This window comes from Ceratotherium simum, chromosome 7 (genome assembly GCF_057802395.1).
Source record: "Ceratotherium simum simum isolate JZ-2026a chromosome 7, ASM5780239v1, whole genome shotgun sequence".
Classification (NCBI taxonomy): Eukaryota; Metazoa; Chordata; class Mammalia; order Perissodactyla; family Rhinocerotidae; genus Ceratotherium; species Ceratotherium simum.
In genome coordinates this window covers 23,328,011-23,348,785 of record NC_141906.1, presented here as the reverse complement: position 1 = coordinate 23,348,785, position 20,775 = coordinate 23,328,011, and the positions used below count along the sequence as shown (strand labels likewise).

The following is a 20,775-nucleotide window of genomic DNA, read 5'->3' as shown; positions in this document are numbered from 1 at the left end:
ATTGTGCCCATCCACCATTACAAGAATGCCCATCATATAACTACCACATGTGTAACTAAAAATGGATTCCCCCCTCTCTAATAAGAGACACCTCGAAGAAATACCTGGGGGCTGGCCCAGTGGTGCAGTGGTCGGGTCCACGCATTCTGCTTTGGTGGCCCAGGGTTCAACAGGTCAGATCCTGGGCGCAGACCTAGTTACTGCTTATCAAGCCATGCTGAGGCAGCGTCCCACATAAAAGAACTAGAAGGACCTATAACTAGGATATACAACTATGTACTGGGGCCTTTTGGGAGAAAAAAGAAAAAAAGAGGAAGAGTGGCAACAGATGTTAGCTCAGGGCCAATCTTCCTCAAAAAAAAAAAAGCTAAAAGAAAAAAAAAGAAACATCTAGCTGCTTCATCCAATTCTGAGTCCAGGAACTCTGAATGATGTTCATTGTTCTTGATCAGATCTGGATGTGGCTCTTTGTGATTCCATAACCTATGATAGATTACATGCTAAATCTCACCATACCAAGACACCTGATATGCAAAGTGAAGCAAAATCAAATCAAAATAACTACAATAAACTTTCTGTTTAGAAACTGGGAAAGGGTAAGAAACATATGCTGTATATATGTGTCATATAATGCCAGACAGAGATAGTAAGGCAAATGATCAGCATCACTTCACCCGCTGTCAAGTGAGCTCTTGGACAGCTAGTTCAGCTGCCCTGGGTTCCTATGAAAAGTATAATTTTCCTTGTCCTCCCTCCCCAGGGCTAAAAGGAAAGCTGGGCAAAAGTCCCCTGGTGTAGCTGTTTTTACTTAAATGTCCACTTCCTATTGGAACGGGTATGGAAGCTTAGGATTTGCCTTAAAATTAAGCAAATACAGACCACTTGTTACCAGACGTGGGATTTTTTGCCTAATCTCCTTAAATCTCTCGTCTTTTCCCGCAGATTTCATTTGTAAGGACTCTATTAGCTATTAACCAATGCCAGAAATCTTGGTACATTCTCATTCTTAATCTAAACCCTACCTTTCGGCTTTTGTCTCTTAACATTGGTTCTGGGGTCTCCACCAATTCCACTAAGCCCTAGTGTAATTGTCATCCAGCTAAACCTCAGCCTTCTCCCAAGCTGTAGTAAGAAAGAAAATAGTCTGAGTGGTGGGCTTAGGCTAATCGGTCATGGAATGCAGCCCCTCTTACTTTGGGCTCTATCCAGGTCAAAAGCAGGGAGGGAGACCATCATCTTTGTCAAGCAGAGATGCATAGAGAGAAGTACGTGGAATGGATTTGGAGAATTAGGCTTGCCTGATTTTCCATGCTCCTCCAAGAGCCCGTAATTTCCTATTCCATGAGGTAGAGAATCGTTTTTACCAAGCAGCAAAGTGCATGAGTATCTGATCATTTGTGGTCTGAAATTGCTTGATATGAGCAGAAAGGAATTCCCTTAAAGTTTTTTCTGGAGGTTGTTTTTCTCATCTAAATAGAGAAGTAGCCAGCACGCTCCAGTATCTTCTACTAAATCCACTAAAGGTCAGTGAGCACATGGGCCAAGTCCCATGAGATAAGCCAACTTTTTACCCACCACAGAGCCTGGCCACCTTCCCAGTAGGGAAAAGAAAAATCCTCATTGCCCCCCAGCTCTCTGAATCAGTTAGGAATGCTCTCACTAACAGTAACAAAAACCCAATTTATGGCTTAAACAAATAGAGATTTATTTATCTCACATTATAAGAAGTACTGAGATAAGCGAGTCAGGGCTTCAGTGTTGCTTTCAAGCATCCAGATTCTTCTATCTTTCTGGTCTACGATTCTTAGCATGCTGGCTTATATTGTAGTGGGTTGAATGGTGGCCCCCAAAAAGACATGTCCACATCCTAACCCCTGGAACCTATGAATGTGACCTTATTTGGAAAAAGAGTCTTTGCAGATGTAATTAAGTTAAGGACCTTGAAATGAGATCACCCTAGATTATCTAGGTTGGCCCTAAATCCAATGACAAGTGTCCTTGTAAGAGACAGAAGAGAAGGCATACGTATACAGAGGGAAAGCCACGTGGAGATGGAGATAGATATTAGAGTTACGTAGCCTCAAGCCAAGGAACTCTTGGAACCACCAGAAGCTGGAGGAGGCAAGGAAGGAGTCTCTCTTAAAGCCTTCAGAGGGAGTGCAGCCTTGCCAACACCTTGCTTTTGGACTTCAAGTCTCCAGAACTATGATGGAATGAGTTTCTGTTGTTTTAAGCTACCATATTTGTGGTAATTTGTTATCAAATTGGCTGCTGTCCCTCCAGGCATCATGTCAGGGTTGCTGCTGTCCATTTCTGTCCCTTTTGTCAGGAAAACAAAAGCTCTCCAGAAGTCTGAATAGCCAAATGTGGTAGGAAGAATTTTGGCCCCCAAGACCTTTGTCTTCTGCTGTTACTCCCTTAGTTTTGAAGTGTTCCATGACAAGAGAGACTTTGCAGATGTAATTAAGTTTACTAATCAGTTGACCTTAAGAGAGAGATATTATCTGGGTGGGCCCAATGTAATCATGTATGCCCTTCAAAGAAGAAAGGAAGAAAGAAGAGGCAGTCAGAAAGATTTGAAACACAAGGATTCAATGAATCTTGTTGGCTGGAAGATGGAGTGCTCTCTAGGGAAAGTGTGAGAAGGAAATAAATTCTGTTAAAACCCAGTAAGCCTGGAAGAGGACCCAAGTCCCAGATGACACAGTTGGAGCCCAGCTGAGGCCTTGATGTCAGCCCAGAGTAACCCTGAACAGAGCATCCAGTCATGCTATGCGAGCTTCTGACTTACCCAGATGTGAGATAATAAATGGGTGTTGTTCTAAGCTGCTAAGTTTGTGGCGATTTGTTAAGCAGTAGAAAGTGAATACACCAAACTGTGGACCTGGCAGCCTCCACTTGCCCACTTCTTAAATGCTTAATACTTTAAAAAATTCTTAAATTTCTTAATGCTTAAAAAAAAAAGTATTTATCTTTTTTAGTTCTTGCAGTAGAGGAGGCAAAGGAGAAGGGGGTTGGGGATGGCTGTTGGTTAGCCAACCATCTGTGTCCACCGCACCGCTCATGACTTAGCTAATTCCACAGTTTATGGCCTTTCACTTACAAGTCACTACTTCCAGGCACCATTTCTATATTAGTGACGACTCTTTTAGTTGTTAGTGACAGAATTAGCTTAGGCAAAAAAGGGAAATGCGCTGACTCTTCTAACCAACCGGCAGAAATGGAGCTGATTTCAGGGATGACTAGAACCCCTGCCTAGAATTTTAGAGTAATAATAATGATGGTTAACATTTATGGAGTGCTTAGTAGGTGCCAGCTGAGTGCTGTCATCTTCACACTAACGCTATGAGGTAGTCGCTAATGTCAACCCCATTCTGCAGATAAGGAAGTTGAGTCATAGAGAGCTTAAGCAACTTTCCTAAGGTGTCTTCCTGCGGACCTTCCCTCATGAGATGGAGCCCTTGGTTGAACGGTGCTCCCTCGGAGCCTGATTCCTCCCCTGAGAAGAGCTCCTCTGCATCTTTCTGCCACAGGGAAGGGCTTCATGAGAAATCAAGAAAAAGAGTGTAAACAGGAGGACATGGAAGAAGATGATGATAGTGAAGAGACTGATAAGGCTGAGGAGAAGACAAACGAGGAGAAGGCAGAGGAAAGGGGAAATGAGGAGAAGGAAGAGGAGAAGGAGGAGGAGACGAAGAGGCAGGAGTCGAGGCCAGCCTCTGAGGCTCAGTCTCCCTCCCTCCCCTTCCTTAGCGTGCTCTCAGGTGCTGACCCAGAGCTGGGTCCTCAGCTCTGCCAGGCAGCTGCCAGTGGTGAGAACTAGTGCCCGCCCACCATGTCCCTCTTCTGTCCTGCCCCTACTCTGTGGCTCCAGAGGCCTCTCACACCCAGTCTGACCTCAGCTCCCACCTTCATCCTGGGCACTGACTCTGTGGAAGAGCCTTAAAGGAACCCTCCTATCAGCCGGGGGGGGGTAGCTGGTCAGAGCCAGATTTTGTGCCTGGTGGCATAGGCGCTGGCATGGTGGGTAGGGGTGTCCTTGCCTCTCCCTCACAGGCCTGCCCGTTCTACTGACCAACGTGGAGCTGGGCCTAGCGTGCCCGGAACTGCAATGGTTACTACAGCGGGAGCAGCTGAGCCCACTCCAGGTGCAGCCTGGCTTCTGTCTCTATCTGAGCACTACCCTGCCCCTCAGTGCCTTGGGAAAAGGTGAGGCCCAGTGGGTAAGTTGCCAGCACAGCTTTGTGGACACACTAGGCCCCCCGCTTCACTCAGTAGGGAAGCCATAGTAGGGAGCCATACTCCCTGCACACCTCACCCCCTGGCGCCGCCAAGGGGAAGGGGTTAAGTGTCTCCCATGTGACCCCAAGTGCTAGGCTGTGAACTGCTGAAGGGGCTGAATGTGCTGGATCTGGGCCTGAACCTGGAACTCCTAGAAGAACAGATGCTGCATGAAATCCTGTGCATAGAGTGTCCTGAGCTCGAGAGCCGCTGGCAGGACCTAAAGATCAGAGCCCTGGACACCTGCGAAGATGTGGAGGCTGTTGAGGTGCTTGCGGGCCCAGTCTATGGGTTGGGATGAGCTTGGGAGGGGCCCAGGAATGGGGATGGAGATGAGCGTAGACGATTGGGGACTGTGTGGGAAAGGGCCAGATCCATGCAACAAGTGACTGTGTACAGGAGCGGCTGCTGACGATGCTGCTGTTCCAGAACCCACAGCATCAGAAACCAGCCAAGTTCCTGAGGGATATGGTGAGGGCCCAGGCAGAGCTATGTCGGCTGCGTGCCCATTGCAAGGAGCTAGAAGACCTGAAGCTGCAGGAGGTGGTATTGCGGGCACCCTATCGGCAAGTGGTCTGGCATGGAATGGCCATTATAAAGGCCCTTAGCCCACTGCAGAACCTGCTGCCACTTTTCCATATGAGCTCAGAGAATTGGCTGGCAGCCACCAAGCAGGCTCTGAATAGCATGAAGCAGTGTGAGATTCATCAGCGGGAGGACCTGCCCAGCCATCTGCTGCAGCTCAGAACACACCTGACCCGCCAGCTACTGGGCAGCACCGTGGCTACACTGGGCCTGACCCAAGTACCCTTGGTGGGTGCCTTGGGTGCTTTGGCTCTGCTGCGAGTGGCAAGAAAGGCACCAGAGCTGGAGAGGCTGGCACTTTGGCCTGGACTGGCAGCCTCTCCCAGCACAGGCTATAGCAAGCCAGACCCAGGTGTGGCTCGACCAGCCTGGCTGGGGCTGAGGGCCTGGCATGAATGTGGGATGTTAGAGCTGCTGCCCCCATTTGCTGGGCTGTGTGAGTCCCTGGCAGGCCACTCCAGTGTTTGGCAGGCTTATCTGTCACTGTCATCCACAGTGCTGGGTCCTGCACCTGGGCCTGGGCCTGATCCACTCAGCCTCCTCCAGAAGCTGATCCTGTGGCGTGTGCTGCGACCTGAGTGCCTAGCAGGTGCTCTGGCAGATGTCACCACCAGCCTCCTGGGCCGGCCCCTGGAGGAAAACTTGGATGCCTCCACCATACCCTTTGAACACAGTCAGGCTACTCAGCCCATGCTGATCTTGTTGCCACCAACTGGTCACCTCACAGCCACCCTGCATCCCCTGACTGTCATCCAGAAACTGGCTGCCAAGCATAAGCAGGTTTGAGCCTAGCCTCTCGGGGGTGTGGGGACCCCCTCCCAGCATTCTCCTGGATCTTTCTGGGTTACTCAGGGACTTTTTGGGTCATTTGAGGCATTACTCTGGGTCCCTTGGGTCACCCTAGGATCACTTTGTGTTACTCTGCCATCTCTCTGTTGGTCCCCAGGGACAGAGGCATCTGGAGGTGATAGCCCTGGGCTCTGAAGCCTGGGACCCGCTCTCAGTTGTGATCAGCACTCTATGCCAGGCTATGCACAAAGGACACTGGCTGGTGCTGGAGAACTGTCATCTGATGCCTCACTGGCCGAAAGAGCTGCTACAGCCCTTGTTGGGGCTATTGGATGGAGCCAAGGGTGGGTTTGCTGCCTGGGGATGACTTCTAGGACCCTATCCTACCCTTGGGCCTGAACTTGAACTCTCAGGCCTCATGGCTGATTCCTAGCTCCAAGTCTGTCCCCTTGTATCTGACTCCTGACCCTCTAGCCTCAAGTCTGATTCCTAGACTTGTGTCTGACCCTTTACCCAGTGATTGATCTCAGCCCCATGTCTGACCCCTAGTGGTCTCCGACCTGGAGTTAGAACTGCTTTTAGCCCAACCTGCAAGCAGGAATGTGGCCACTGTCCACCAAGATTTCCGTCTTTGGCTTATCGTATCTGCAGAGGCTATTGCTTCCTTACCAGGTAAGGAGCTTACCCCATAGGCTCTCAGATTAGAGGGGGGAGAGCAACTGTGCTGTGCTGACTCAGCACTCTCCTTCCTCCCCAGCTGTGCTGATTCAGCACTCCACGCCTGTTTTCTGGGACCAGTCCCTGGAGCTGGGCCATGTCTTGATTGACAGCATGGAGCTAGCCCAGCAAGGACTCTACATGCAACCCCCTACCAGGGTGCTGCCTCTGCTCCTCCTGCATGGCCTCCTGCTACACCGGCAGCTCTATGGAATGAAGCTGCAGGCACACAGGGGGCGCTGGTGAGGGACCCACCCATCCTGCTCAGTTAGTCAGTCACTCAGCAAACACTGAGTATTTTCCACATGCTGGGATTCATCCCTGGGGAGCTCCAAAGTGTGAGGGCAAGGGGAAGTCAAGGAAGTCTTCTCCAAGGACTTTGGGATCTCACTTTGAATTGAGTCTTGAAAGCAGAGGCAGATTAGGTGGAGATGAGGCCTTTCTGAGCTGAGGGAACTAAGCTCAGTGAGAGGGAGAAGACTTCAGTGTGGCTGAGGTGGGCATGCTGGGGGTTGAGAGGGGAGAGGTGTGGCTTGTGGTAAAGGGCCTTCAAGACCATGGCAAGGGGCCCTATTTTATCCTGAGGACAGTGGGAAGCCCCCGAAGGGTTTTAAGTAAAAGAAGAAACATGATCCTATTTGTCCATTGGAAAGATCACTCTGGCTGCAGTGTGCAGGATGGACCAGATGGGTCAGGGCTGCAGGCAAGCAGAACAGTCTTGGGAGGCTCTGGCAGTCTCGAGGGACAAGATCAGGATATGGGTGGTAGGGACCAGGGTAGTCACAGTAGGATAGGAGTAAATACGGGGTGAGGAAGAGGGAGGAGTCAAGGATGGCTCCCAGATTTCTGCCTTGGACAATTGGGTGGCTGGTGTGGGGGAAATGATGATTTCAGTTGAAAGCAAGTTGTATTTGAGGTACCAACTGGCAATGATTAGTGAGCTCTCATGAATCTGGAGCTCAGGAGAGAGGTTTGGGCTGGAGAGAGAGATATGAGAGTCCTCGGCATATAGTGAAACCCTACTTCCTGCTCCTCTCCCCTAGGAGTCAAGTGACCCTGACTCAGGTCCTTCAAATCCAAGAGCAGCTGTGGGCCAGCCTCAGCAACCCCAGCACTGCGATGCAGGAGCTAGCCGGTGAGACCTTTCCTATCCCCCACATATTCACCAGCCCCCAGGAGAGCCCAGAAAGGGGTGGGGGTGGGAATACTACCAGGACATAATTCACAACTTTGCTTTGGGAGGTGGGAAACTGGAGGGGCTGGAATTGAGGCGCTCTGACCTCATCCTCAGCTTCAGTTTTCTATGGGGGTCCTGTGGGAGATGACAAGGACAGGGAGGCCCTGATCAGTCTCACACAAGCCTGCCTGAGCCCCAGCAGTGGGAGCTGGGCCCAACCACACACTCCCCAGTATCTGCTGGCCACTCTGATGCCCAGCCCAGGTAAGCTAGAGCCAGGTATCTGTGTTGGGGTGGGGAACGGCTCAGCGTAATGCCACCCTCATGGGAATGTGAACAGTGGTACCAATAAAGGTGTAAGGAAGGTGATGGGGTGATGGCTTAAAGTGTCAGAGGAAGGCCTACTCCCTTGGGTCTAGGGTGGAGAGAATCCACCTTGTCTCTCACTCCTCACCTCCACCTCCAAGAGTTGAATGAGCTGGATGCCGTGGCAGAATGCAAGGCCCAGATGCACCTGCTGTCCACACCACCCGAACCCCAGATCTGCGGACTGAGTGCTGGCCCCCAGGCCTGGCTGTTGCGACGCCAGAGCCGCGCCCTCCTGAGCGCGCTGCAGCGGAGTTCACCCACTTGGGTTCCTGCGGCTCGCGGAGGCTCCCGGCGCGCCGAGAGGCGGCTGCGGCACCGTCTGGTGCAAGCTGAGCGGAGGCTGGAGTCCTTGCAGGCTCTGCTGACAGAGACCTCTCGCCAAAACTGGTCTGGCGCGGGGTGGGTGGGGCCGCGGCTGAGTGCGTGGCGGCCTCTGGAAGGCTTCCTGGAGACAGAGGTGCTGGAACTGAGTCAGCTGGTGGGCACGCTGCAACGCGACCTTAACTGCCTGTTGCAGCAGCTGAAGGGGGCGCCCCCGTGCGCCTCCCGGCGCTGTGCCGAGGTGGCCCACGCTCTCTGGACTGGCCGCCTACCCCCGCCTTGGCGACCCCATGCGCCTGCCGGCCCACAGCCACCCTGGCACTGGCTGCGACAGCTGTCGCGCCGCGGGCAGCTGTTAGTTCGCTACCTGGGCGTGGGCACCGAAGTACCAGAGCGCATCTTTCACCTATCAGCCTTTGGCCACCCTCGCCGCCTCCTGCTGGCACTGCGCTGGGAGGCTGCCTTTCCTGTGGTCGCCCTGGAGCAGTATGTGCCCGACTCCAACTTCTCCGCTTGCCATCAGTTCGCCTACAGACGTCAGGAGCTGAACAGCAACCCTCTGCACCTCCAGGTATCTTCCTGCTGCCCCTTCCTTTGCAATTCCCCTCCTCAAATCCAGGATAACAGCTCGCAGTTACCCCACCTTGCCTCTAGGTGATCTTGCCTCTCTCTAACCCCATCTGCTTCTCTGATCCCACTTCACCACCATCCCCCAGCTTCCTAGCCTTGCCTGACCAGCTTCTGGTGCTCCCAGGTGGTGAGCGACCCAAATCCCACGGTTCCTGAGACGGGGCTGCTGCTGATTGGGCTACAGGTCTGGAACGCAGAGTGGGACCCGTTAGCAGGGGCCTTGCAGGACAGTCCATCCAGCCAGCCCAGCCCTCTGCCTCCAGTCAGCGTCAGCACCCAGGCTCAGGGCACCAGTGACCTGCCATCTCCAGCCGGCCTGGCTGTGTACTCCTGTCCCGTGTACCTGGAAGGGCCCCTTGGTACCACTAGGCTGCACAGCAGGAATGTCCTGATGCACCTGCCCCTGCCCACGAAGCTCAGCCCTGCCACCTGTGTCCAAAGGAGAGTCCATGTTTGCAGCCCACCCCTGCCCTGAGCCCTCAACCAAAATAAAGTTGGAGTGGTTCATGGAAGACTTCTGAGATTTAGAAGGAGTGTAGGGTGTGTGCATATGGAGAATGTGACACACCGAGGGGAAAGCACACTGTGCACAGCTGAGGAGAGAGGAGGTATGTGCACACTGAAGGTAGAAGAGGGCGTGTGCCTGGCAACTGGGGAGAGGGAGGGTGGGTACCCTGGGGGGAGAGGGGCTTGGTGTTAGTCATGGATCCAAGGACCTAGGCAGATCTGGGGATGGCCGACACACAGGATCCTGAATCCTCCCCAGCTCTCTACTGTGGTCTCAGCACTTGTGCTGAATCCACAAAGGATATTTTTAAAGGGAGAACATTAGAACTCAAAATGTTTTCTTAAGGCGTTTAGTGGTATTATTGGGAATGCCCCAATCCTGCCCTGTCATCCCCTCCCCAGTGATGGATTCTCTGAGTCATACACACAAAAAACAAAAGCAAAATAAGATACAAGGTCCTATGATCATTCAACAGTTTTTTATGGAGCACTCTTCTGAAGCTCTTCCAGGCACTGATGAAGTTGTTCTTATGCAGGGAGACACACAATAAAAAGTCAACATATAAAGTTAATGTGATGATTTTTAAGTGCTACAAAATAAAAGTAGGCTGAAGTGTTAGCGGCTAGAAGGGAGCAGTTAATATAGGAAGGCATGCTAAATATTTGAAAGGGAGGAGTGTTTCAGGTATCACCATCAGTGGGTGCCAAGGTCTTGAGTCAGGAACAACTTTGGGGTGTTCAAGGAATAGAAGATGTAGCTAGAGCATGGTGAGTGAGGGACAGAGTAAGCCCAAAGGATGGAAAGGTATAGAAAGGGGTAGATCACACAAAGCCGTTTCATGATAATGTGCTTGTATTGTTTAAAAGCATAAGGAGGAATCTATTGGAGAGTGTTAAGTGGGAGATGACATGATCTAATTTGCATTTCTCAAGGATCACCCTGGCTGTTCTATGGTGGATGGGTGGAAGAAAATCCAGAGTAACAAGGAGGAAGATTTGTTTGGAGGCTATTGAAGTAATTCAAGTGAGAGATGATGGAGTTTGAACTAGGGTCATAACAGTGGAGACAGAGAATTGATGGATTTAGGATATATTCCGGAGGCAAAGCCAGCAGGACTTGCTGGTGGATTAGATGTGAAGAGTGAGGGAAGAGGACAAATCTAAGATGATTCCTATATTTTAGGCTCGAATAGCTGGGTGGATCATGGTGTTATTTACTGAGATGGGAAATTTGAGGGAGAGACAGGTTGTGGGTAGGGAATCAAGAGTTGCTTTGACATGATCAGTTATTATTAGTCGTGTGATCACATGCTATTCCAGGGCAAACCTTGCTGATAAAATTTGAGGCAGAGTATAGCAGAGCTAAAGGCCTACTTGGGCTCCTCTCCTTGCCTCCAAGCACCAAAACTCACCAGCTACAAATTACCTCCCTTGCTGCATGGCTCCATACGAGCTACATGGCGGGAAGAAATGTAAATGCAAGTGTATACTGAGCATCGGTGCACAACCTCTTCACAGTCAGCCCACTCACCAGCGACTGTGGTGCAACGATGTCCTTCAACAAAGGGCTGAGCAGAGAGGCAAAAGCTTCCACTTTCCTCAGACACCCTTCCCTTTTCTTTTCTACGGTCAACCTGGAGCATGGCTGTTCCTCCAGGAGAGGAGATTAGCAGAGTCTTAAAGAAGTGCTTTTGGATAAATGGACCCTCTGTCCATGTTTACCATCCTTACTATTTATCGTCCAGTGGGAGCAGGGAGCGATAGTGAGATATCTGTAAAACCATCTGATATTGGTTAGTACAGAATATTTCCTACAAATCCACACCATTCTCTAGACCAAAATTCATTCCTTTTCTTTTATCTAGGATTTTCTTTTTCTGTTTCTTAAAATTTCAGCTTTATTGAGGAACAACTGCTGAAATTCATTCTTGAATCATGCCTAGCCAAGTTATTAAACCGAGTCAATTAGAGATTATGAAATAAGTACCATATGACAGCATAGCCCAAATACAATGACTGCCATGTAAAAATGTTCCAGATTTGACAGTTTCACTATTGAAACTGTCTACCAGATAAATTAAAATCCCATTAGGAAATTAAAGTCCCAAACAATGAAAGGAAGGAAGAAGTAATACACATGACAAAAGGGAGAAACACGTCCCGTCCTTTCCTGATGGACAGGGGTAGATGAAGGAGTAGAGACAAGAACAGGAGGAGCGTGGTGAGAAAATCAACCTGATCTGGGACCTTGGGACGGAACAGTAGACAAACTGAGGTACCGAGGGCAAAAAGGCTTTTGCCCTTTTCTCTACTGGGACTTTAGGAGGGAACTGCTTTGCAGTATGGACTCACTGTAGCTCCAAGAGCATTGAGAGGGCAGAGTGGCACAGGCAGGAAGAGGTCTCTCTTAATCCCTATATAGTGTGGATACTGAGTAGAGACCCTTTAAGCTTGATGGAGTATGAGGCAGAGAACCACTGGGGTCTGCAGCACCAAACAGAGTTGTGGAGAGGCCACATTGGCAGGGAGGGGAACAGGCCTGACAATTGAAAAAGACAAGACCACACGATTTCATCGCTTTAGAAGCAAATGTTGGCAGAATGCCCAGGTATGGAACTGGGCCAACTATACCCAGAGAATTCCAGCCTGTTCCCAGTATATGTTATCTTCCTCTCTCTGTGTTTTCAATGTTTTCTCTTTGCCTCTCAGCAATTTGATTATGATATTCCTAGGTCTGGGTTTCCTTGTATTTATCTTGCTTGTGAAACATAGATTCTTGAATCCAAGTCCATGTTTTTCAAGAATATTGAGAAGATTTTGGCTATTATATTTTCAAATATTTTTCTGTCCCTTCTTTCTCTCTTCTCCTTCTAGGATTCCATGCATATATGTTGGACCAATTAATATTGTCCCATATGTTCCCAAGACTCTCATTTGTCTTCATTCTTTTTCTCTGTCCTTTGGATTAATCTCTATTCATCTCTTCAAGTTCACTGAGCCTTATTTCTGCCATCACTAATTTGTGGTTGAGTCCATATATTGAAATTTTCCTTTTAGTTATTTATATCTTTCAGTTCTAGAATTTCTGTTTGGTTCTTTTTTGTAGTTTCTATGCCCCCAGTAAGGTTCCATATCTGTGGATTCACTGAGACCATATTTTCCTTGAGTTTCTTATACATATTTTCCTTTCATTATTTGAATATCTTAATAGCCACTTTGAAATATTTAATTGCTAAATCCAATACCTGAGCCCACTGGAGTCAAACTGGAGTCAATTTCTATTAACTGTCTTTTACCCTGAGTATCAGTTATTGTTTATAATTTCATATTTTAATAATTATAACACGGTTATAATTTCTTGCTTATTTGCATGTCTGGTAATTTTGGTTGAAAACTGGATATTATGGATAACGTATTGTAGTTAGTTTTCATTCTGTTATGGTCTGAAGATTTGTTGTTGTTGTTGTTATAGCAGGCATTTTGGGCAAGTGGGTGGGCTCAAATTGCAAATTTTGTATTTCCTGTGGTGTGCAATAGTTGATATCTCTGTTTAGTTCTTTCAGCAGCTGCTTTTTCAGTCTGGCATCTGGTCATCTACCTGTATGTACATAGTTTAGTCACTACCAAGGATTTGGGCAGAGTTTGGCTCAGATTTGGGGGCTTATCCCCTCTAACATCTTTTTCTTCTGAGGTTTTCCTTTTATTTTTTTAATTTTTTTTTTAAATAATTTTATTTATTTATTTATTTTTTTCCCCAAAGCCCCAGTAGATAGTTGTATGTCACAGCTGCACATCCTTCTAGTTGCTGTATGTGGGACGCGGCCTCAGCATGGCCGGGGAAGCTGTGCGTTGGTGCGCGCCCGGGATCCGAACCCGGGCGGCCAGCAGCAGAGGGCGCGCACTTAACCGCTAAGCCACAGGGCCGGCCTGAGGTTTTCCTTTTAAATTTCCAGCTGCTCTCCATTACCAAACCCCGTCCTCTGACATGTCAGCTGCCACTCAAGCTGGATGTGAATTGAGGAATGCACTAAAAAATGCACGTCAAAAAAGCTGCAGATTTGCACATCTCCCCCAGTGCATTTCTATCATTTAAGAGTAGACTCCTCACTGGATTCTGCCAGCTTTTTTCCCTAGGTCCCCTTCAGCCTCTCCTATGCATGTGTAATTTAGTCATCCAAAGACTTGGGCAGAGTTTATGTTCATATTTTGGTTTCACCCCTTATGCCACTCTCTCACTTCTTAAGTTTCCAGCTGCTCCACCAGTCCTGGACCCTGTCCTTTGCTATTTTGAGCCAGTAAGGCTGCGGTTTTATACCTTTGGAACTGGGGAATGGGGTAGGATTGGGAAGGACTTTTACACAGAAAGACCACAAAATTACAATTCTTACCCATTGCAGTTGATGTCTTTCAAGGGTAAATTCTCCTCTGGTTTCTGCCTGCATTTGTTGATTTTCCAGTGCCTTCAAATAGCTGGTTTTTTGGTTTATATTCTGTTCAGATTTTATCATTGTTAATTGTGCCTTTGATATTTGTTTTTCGGTTCATATTTTGTTCAGATTTTATAGTTAAGTGTGGGATAATTGGCTTGACAAATTATCTTGGAACCTGGAACCAAAACTCACATGTACATTTTTAGAGAACATTTGTAAGAAAATTCTTCCCCCAATTTTTTGTGGTTGCAAGGATCTGGATGATCTAAATGTCCTTAACTAGAGGAAATGCTATGTTAAATGTTCTAAATACATATGTTGGAACATTAAGCAGCCATAAGATGCAATTTATTCATTCATTCGGTTATTTATTAAATGCCTAATACGTGCCAAGTAGGTACTAGCTCCTAGGGATGTAGTATTAAATAAAACAGATCAAGTCCCCACTCTCTCGGAATTTAAATTCTAGTGTGGGGAAATGCACAATAATCATCTAAACAAATAAATATGCAATTAAAAAGGTTGTGATAAGTCCCTTGAAGAAAAGTTAAGCACGGTAAGGCAGTAGAGAGTACTGGCTAGAGAGGGGGACTATCTGATAAATTTGAATAGAGACCTGAATAAAGTGAGGAAGTGAGCCATGTAGATAGCTGGGGCAATGTTGGAGGAGGTCATTGAGAGGACATGACCGCCAGCTGACCCTCAAGCTGGACCTGGGCAATTGGCAATTCCCGTCCTTGGAATGTATGTTCTACCAACTATTTCCACAGCAGGACCTGTTCTAAGACGTAGTCTTGAGAGAGCAGTGTGTTGTCGAGACCATCTGGATGGTGTATGTGACTGAACCCAGTTAAGGCTCTATATGAACTTTTAAGATTCTGGCTGGCAGGTGCAGAGATCTACTCGTCTTGCAGCTGCCCAAGACAAGCCTTGTATGTAAGTTCCCTTGCTTATTAAACCTGCCACCTACCAATCTGGAGTGGATTTTCTTTCTTAGGTCTCTCCTTGCTTGTGTGTGGGGGCCGGTTTGCCAACCAAAAGGAAATAAGATTCCAAGTAGATGGAATAATAAGTACACTGGCCCTGAGGCAGGGGGATGCTTAGAATGTTCAATAAATAGCAAGGTGGACAGTGTAGCTGGAGAGGTGTGAGTGAAGGGGGTGAGTGTTAGAGAGATAATTGCAGTCCAGATAATACAAGGCCTTTTAGGCTACCATTAGAACTCTGGACTACATTATAAGTGAGATGAAAAAACATCAGCATTTGGAGAAGTGGGAAAAGTGAGTTACAGGAACATATAGAAATATGAATAGAACTTAAAGGCATTGTGTTGAGTGAGAAAAGAAAGATTTATAGTAAAATGTCATTTATGTTCACTCATGAGCATAGATGCAAAAGTCCAATCAAAATTATCACGGGGCCGGCCCATGGCTTAGCGGTTAAGTGCGCGCGCTCTGCTGCTGGCGGCTGGGATTGGGATCCCAGGCACGCACCGACGCACTGCTTCTCCAGCCATGCTGAGGCCACGTCCCACGTACAGCAACTAGAAGGATGTGCAACTATGACACACCAACTGTCTACCGGGGCTTTGGGGGAAAATAAATAAATAAATAAAATTATTAAAAAAAATTATTATCAAACTGACTTCAGCAATATATAAAAATGATAATAAGCAACTAAGCTGATTTTATTCCAAAAATTCAAGGTTGATTTCACATATGAAAACAAACCTAGGGCCAGCCCCGTGGCTTAGCGGTTAAGTGCCCGCACTCCGCTGCTGGCGGCCTGGGTTCGGATCCCGGGTGCACACCGAGGCACTGCTTCTCCAGCCATGCTGAGGCCGCGTCCCACATACAGCAACTAGAGGGAGGTGCAGCTATGACATGCACCTGTCTACTGGGGCTTTGGGGGAAAAAATAAATAAAATAAAAAAAAAAAATTAAAAAAAAGAAAACAAACCTATTACTTGCTACATTGACAGAATAAAAAAATATATACATGATCATATCAATTCAGAAGCAGCATTTGAAAAAATGCAAAATCCAATTCATGATAAAAATAATAGGAAATAGAAAGGCACATCACTAATCTGACAAAGGGTGTTTTCAAGAACCTCACTGCAAATATCATACCCAGTAACAAAACGTGGAAAGCTTTTCCTTTGAGTTTGGGAATGAGACAAGGACTTCCACCAACACCACTTCTCTTGAACACAGTAATGGATCTCCTGGCCAGTGGAGTAAAGTAAGAAAAGAAATAAATGATACAGAATTGGAAAGGATGAAATAAAACTGTGATTATTTAGAGATGATATGAGTATATATGTAGAAAATAAAAAAGAATACAGATAAATGATTAGTAAGTGAGGTTAGCAAGAGTACTGCTCCATGTTCAACACAAAATTGGTTGTATTTCTATATACAAGCAAGCAGAAAATAAAATTTTAAAAGATTCTATTTGCAAATCATGTTTTAAAAAACAACAGTAAATGCCTAGCAATCATGTGAAAGAAAAACTTTACACTCTAAAGTTATAAAGTTTACAAATCTATAAAACATTATTGACAGCAATTAAAGAAATGGAACATATACACCACAGAAATTGAAGATTCAGTATTACAAATATATTAATTCGCCCCCAACTTATCTAGTATAAGAAAATTCCATCAGGGTGAGGACCTTGACAATCATGGAAATGCAAAGGGGCAACATTAGCCCTTCTGGAGAAAAGTATGGGACTTGCAGTCCCACATACTAAGACTTATTAGAATGCTATTGTAATTAAACAGTGAGGTATTGGTGAAAAGACAGATGTACAGACCAAGGAATGGATTAGGATGCCCAGAAACAGATCCACATATATATAGAAAAATATGGAAAGATGGCATTGCATAGCAATGGGAAAATTTTTTTCAGTCTCTCACATAAGTACATTTTTTATAGGTATATATACATATATATTACCTATATAATCATGTATATAACCTGTTTTCTCCACCTAATGGGAATGCTTTTGCATATCACTAAATGTTCTTCCATTTAATGATTTTTTAAAGGAATACCCTATTGTTTCCAGGAAATGTTTTTCTTTTTTTTGAAAAGGTTTTTTCAATGAACAGTTTTGGATTAGTTGGATATCTAGATGAAAAAAATTAAACTTGGCTCCTATTCTAACTACACATAAAAGTCAGTTGCACACAGGTTGTAGAATTAATCATGAAAGGCAAAATAGTAACACTTCCAGAAGATAATTTAGTAGAATATCTTCATCATTTTCAGGTAGGAATGACTTTTTAAATAGGCATAAACAACATTAACCATAAAGAAATTATTGATAAACTAGACTACATTAAAATTAAAAATTTCAGTTCACCAATAAATGCCCATTGAGAAAGTGAAAAAGCAAACCACAGAATGGGAGAAGATACATGCACACATATAACCCAAAGGGCTTATATCCTCTCTCTCTCTCTCTCTCTCTCTATATATATATATATATAAAGAACTCCAAAAATCAACAAGAAAAAGACAACCCAATAGAAAAATGGGCAAGAGACTTAAACAAGCACTTTATAGAAGAAGATTTTCAGTAGCCAGTAGACACATGAAAAGGTCAATCCCATTAGTAATCAGGGAAATGCACAGTAAAACTGAACGACATAACATTGCACAGACACCAGAATTGGGGAGAAATGCTACAGGATGGCAAAGATATGGAGTAAAGTGAATTCTCATGTGGATTAAGTGAACTCTCATATCCCTGGTGAAGGCAGTATAAATTGAAGTATCTGAAAACAGTCTGGCATTGTCTACTAAAGTTGAGGATATACTCACTTTACTACCAAACAATTCTACTCTTAGTTATATTCCCAACAGAAATGTGTGCATGTGCACAAGAGGCATTTGCAAGATTGTTCACAGAGGCATTATTTGTAGGAACCACAAACTGGTCATCAGTCAGTTCACAAGCACTCTGTTTCTCTTCCTTCTGGGTACATGGTAGGAGTGTACTTTCTTACCATTTATGGAGCTATACAGGGCAGTGAGACTTGTTTTGGCCAATTACATAGGGGCAAAAAGAACATGTGTCACTTCTGGGCTGAAGCTTTTGGTGCCGGGGGTGATCTGCCTTGTTCTCTCTTCCTGCCTGGTGATTATGGAAGCATGTATTGCAATGGAGTTTCATTAGCTTGGGTTCCTAAGTGATTATGAGCAGAGTCCCTGCCCATCCAGCAATAGTATAAAATTATCTTTTGTGGGGTTAAGCCATTAATATTTTGGGTTTTTATTTCCTTCAGCATGACACAGCCCAATCTGATTGATATACAACTCAAATATACATCAACAGTTGAATCAATAAATTGTGGTTTCTCCACAGAATGGGTTATTTCTACAGTAATAAAAACGAACGAAATGCAGCTGCACTCAACAACATTGATGAATCCCATAAACCTAATGTTGAGTGAAAGAAGCCAGATACAAGGAAATACATATTATTTAGGTCTGCATGCTTAACTAGTAAGACTATAAAGAAAAGCAAGAAACTTAATGGTATGAAAGTCAGGATGGTGGTAACTTTGCAGGGTCGAGAGAAGAAAGTTGCTAATGTTTGGGAGGTGACATAAAAGAGGTTTTGGGGTGTTGAAAGCATTCTGTTTCTTAATCTGGGTGGTGGTTACATGGTATTGGCCTTGTGATAAACCACTGGGCTGAACATTTTTGTTTTCTTTTCTGTACGGGTATGTGTTTTGTTTACTTTTCTGATATGTTCACTTAAAAGGGATTTTAAAAAAAGACTCCTAGTTGCTGTAACAACAAACCAAGTGTACAATGGCTCAAAAAAGATAGAAATTTATTTCTCACTCACATGAAGTCCAAAACAGATGTTCCTAATTGGTAGGTGGCTCTCCTCTAAGTGATGTTCAGGCTCCTTCCATCTTTTTGCTCTATCATCTTCAATGTGTAGCTTTCAAGGTCATATGCTCAAATGCATCAAGTTGGCCAAAGTGGAAGTAACATGGGGGACTATGCGTAGGGAAATTTAAGGACCCAAGTCTGGAAGCAGCACACAGTGGCTCCACTACCCTCCAGTTGGCAGATGCAATCACATGGCCACACTTAAGTATAAGGGAAGCTGGGAAACAGAGTCCAGCGGATTTCCCGTGTGTGAGGAACAGCTGGCAAGTCTCTGCCACAAACATACCTCTACCAAAACCACCATGTATCTTTGCCAAAGATACATCTGTGTCTAAGGACACACAACAAACACACTGTGGGCGTACAAGAGAAACAGAAGTGTGAATCAAGAATAAAGGAAACAAATAAAATAACAAAGAACAGGAGAGGGCCTTTCATGGACCCATCCTAATACAGTGCCATGAACTTAGAGGAAGATTACCTCAATTCTCAGCATCAATCTGTGTACCAACAAGAGTGACAGAAAAGTCCAGCAGCAGTGGTGCCAGCAGTGCCATCCTAACCAGACTGAGTCTAAAGTGTGACCTTAGTTTCTGCAGCTGTCCATCCTCCCTTGGTTCCTGTCTGTTCTCTAAGCCTCACTCCCTGGACTTCCCATTGGTTCTGTTACTTAGTGATATCATTCCAATAACTTTTCTTCTTCACCACAGTTTACTATAGCGAAACTTGTACTGTCACAGAGTAGGTTCACTTTACTTGTGGAACCTCCCGTCCTATGCGGAACTTCAGCCATCACAGTAGGCATCTTTATTTTGTCCTTGGCCTCAGTGGGAATGCTGCTGCAGGCAGCCAGACAGCTACATAAACCTGCTTTCCAGCTGCAACAGCCAAGCAGCGGGAAGATGACCCTTACCTCCCAAATCTCAAAGGAGTGCCTCTAATTGGTGCGAGTTATTCTGTACTCAGAACCCTAGCTATGGGGCTGGCCCCGTGGCTTAGCGGTTAAGTGCGCGCGCTCCGCTGCTGGCGGCCCGGGTTTGGATCCCGGGCGCGCACCAACGCACGGCTTCTCCGGCCATGCTGAGGCCACGTCCCACACACAGCAACTAGAAGGATGTGCAACTGTGACATACAACTATCTACTGGGGCTTTGGGGGAAAAATAAATAAATAAAATTATAAAAAAAAAAAAAAAGAACCCTAGCTGCAAGGATTTTAATTTCTCCAGATAGCAAAGAATTTGAGGCAACCAGGTGAACGGGTAAGTTTACCATGGTGGATGCATACTATGGAATATTCCACAGCAACAGAAGCAACAAACTAGATGTATGAGCGGCTACAGGGGTTATACTGGTTATTGACCTATTTTCTTTCTGCTTGGAGACTCTCCAAATCTCCCTCCATAACACAACCTCCTCCTCCAACGCCACCGCCCCCCCACTACACACGCTCTGGAGGTGTGTTGCTGCAGGTGGGACTCCACAAATTGTATTTCTCAGAATCCACTGCCAGGCGGTTCCCTGTTAGGTTCTGCCAAAAGGATGCCACAAAGGGAAACTGAAAGTGAAAGATGGAGGAGGGTCTTCACTGTTTTCCAGTTGTTGTCACATCACTTCAGCTGCAGACAGTTGGCTCCAGCTACTAGCTTCTTCTGCACTCAGCAGCAGCTTTGCTACACTTCTCAGAGATATCGGCAGCAGATCAGCTACCCGCTTGGCGGTCAGAGACCAGTCAGACCTTGCTCCCAACCCTCAAGGCCAGATCCTTCCTCAGAGGTCCAAGCACCAGGCACTCGGAGGGAGCTTCCCCCACAAAGGTCTGAGTGTCGGTCAAAAGGGGCCCCTTCTCTGATCTCCTGGTTTCTGGTAACCACACCCCTTCTTCCTTTTTGTTTTCCCAGGGCTTGGGATGTTACCTGATTTCTCCAGTTACTAATTTTTTAATTATATCAGCATCTTCTTTTGACGCTCAGCCTTCCAACACTTGTAACCAATTCTCTGTATTAAATGCCCTCTACTTAAAATACTCAGTGTGGTTTCTATTTTCCTGACTGG

At 46.2% G+C, this 20,775-nt stretch overlaps 1 protein-coding gene across 21 annotated transcripts in view; it reads left to right on the top strand.

The window, feature by feature from the left end:
- Positions 1-20,726, top strand: part of DNHD1 (dynein heavy chain domain 1) — an 81,517-nt gene extending 60,791 nt beyond the window's left edge. For 15 of the 21 annotated variants that reach the window (XM_087433297.1, XM_087433286.1, XM_087433296.1 and 12 more), the window contains 11 exons: positions 3,534-3,812; positions 4,057-4,209; positions 4,371-4,549; positions 4,681-5,646; positions 5,813-5,999; positions 6,205-6,327; positions 6,413-6,614; positions 7,416-7,507; positions 7,664-7,813; positions 8,017-8,810; positions 8,994-9,534. In XM_087433297.1, coding sequence (XP_087289423.1) covers positions 3,534-3,812; positions 4,057-4,209; positions 4,371-4,549; positions 4,681-5,646; positions 5,813-5,999; positions 6,205-6,327; positions 6,413-6,614; positions 7,416-7,507; positions 7,664-7,813; positions 8,017-8,810; positions 8,994-9,344 — 3,476 coding nt within the window. In that variant the 3' untranslated portion in view covers positions 9,345-9,534. Of the gene's footprint in view, positions 1-3,533; positions 3,813-4,056; positions 4,210-4,370; positions 4,550-4,680; positions 5,647-5,812; positions 6,000-6,204; positions 6,328-6,412; positions 6,615-7,415; positions 7,508-7,663; positions 7,814-8,016; positions 8,811-8,955; positions 9,535-14,576; positions 20,538-20,621 lie in introns of those variants that run through there. The other 6 variants (XR_015552676.1, XM_087433284.1, XM_087433285.1 and 3 more) reach the window with 6 other exon arrangements.
- The last annotated feature ends 49 nt before the right edge of the window (positions 20,727-20,775 follow it).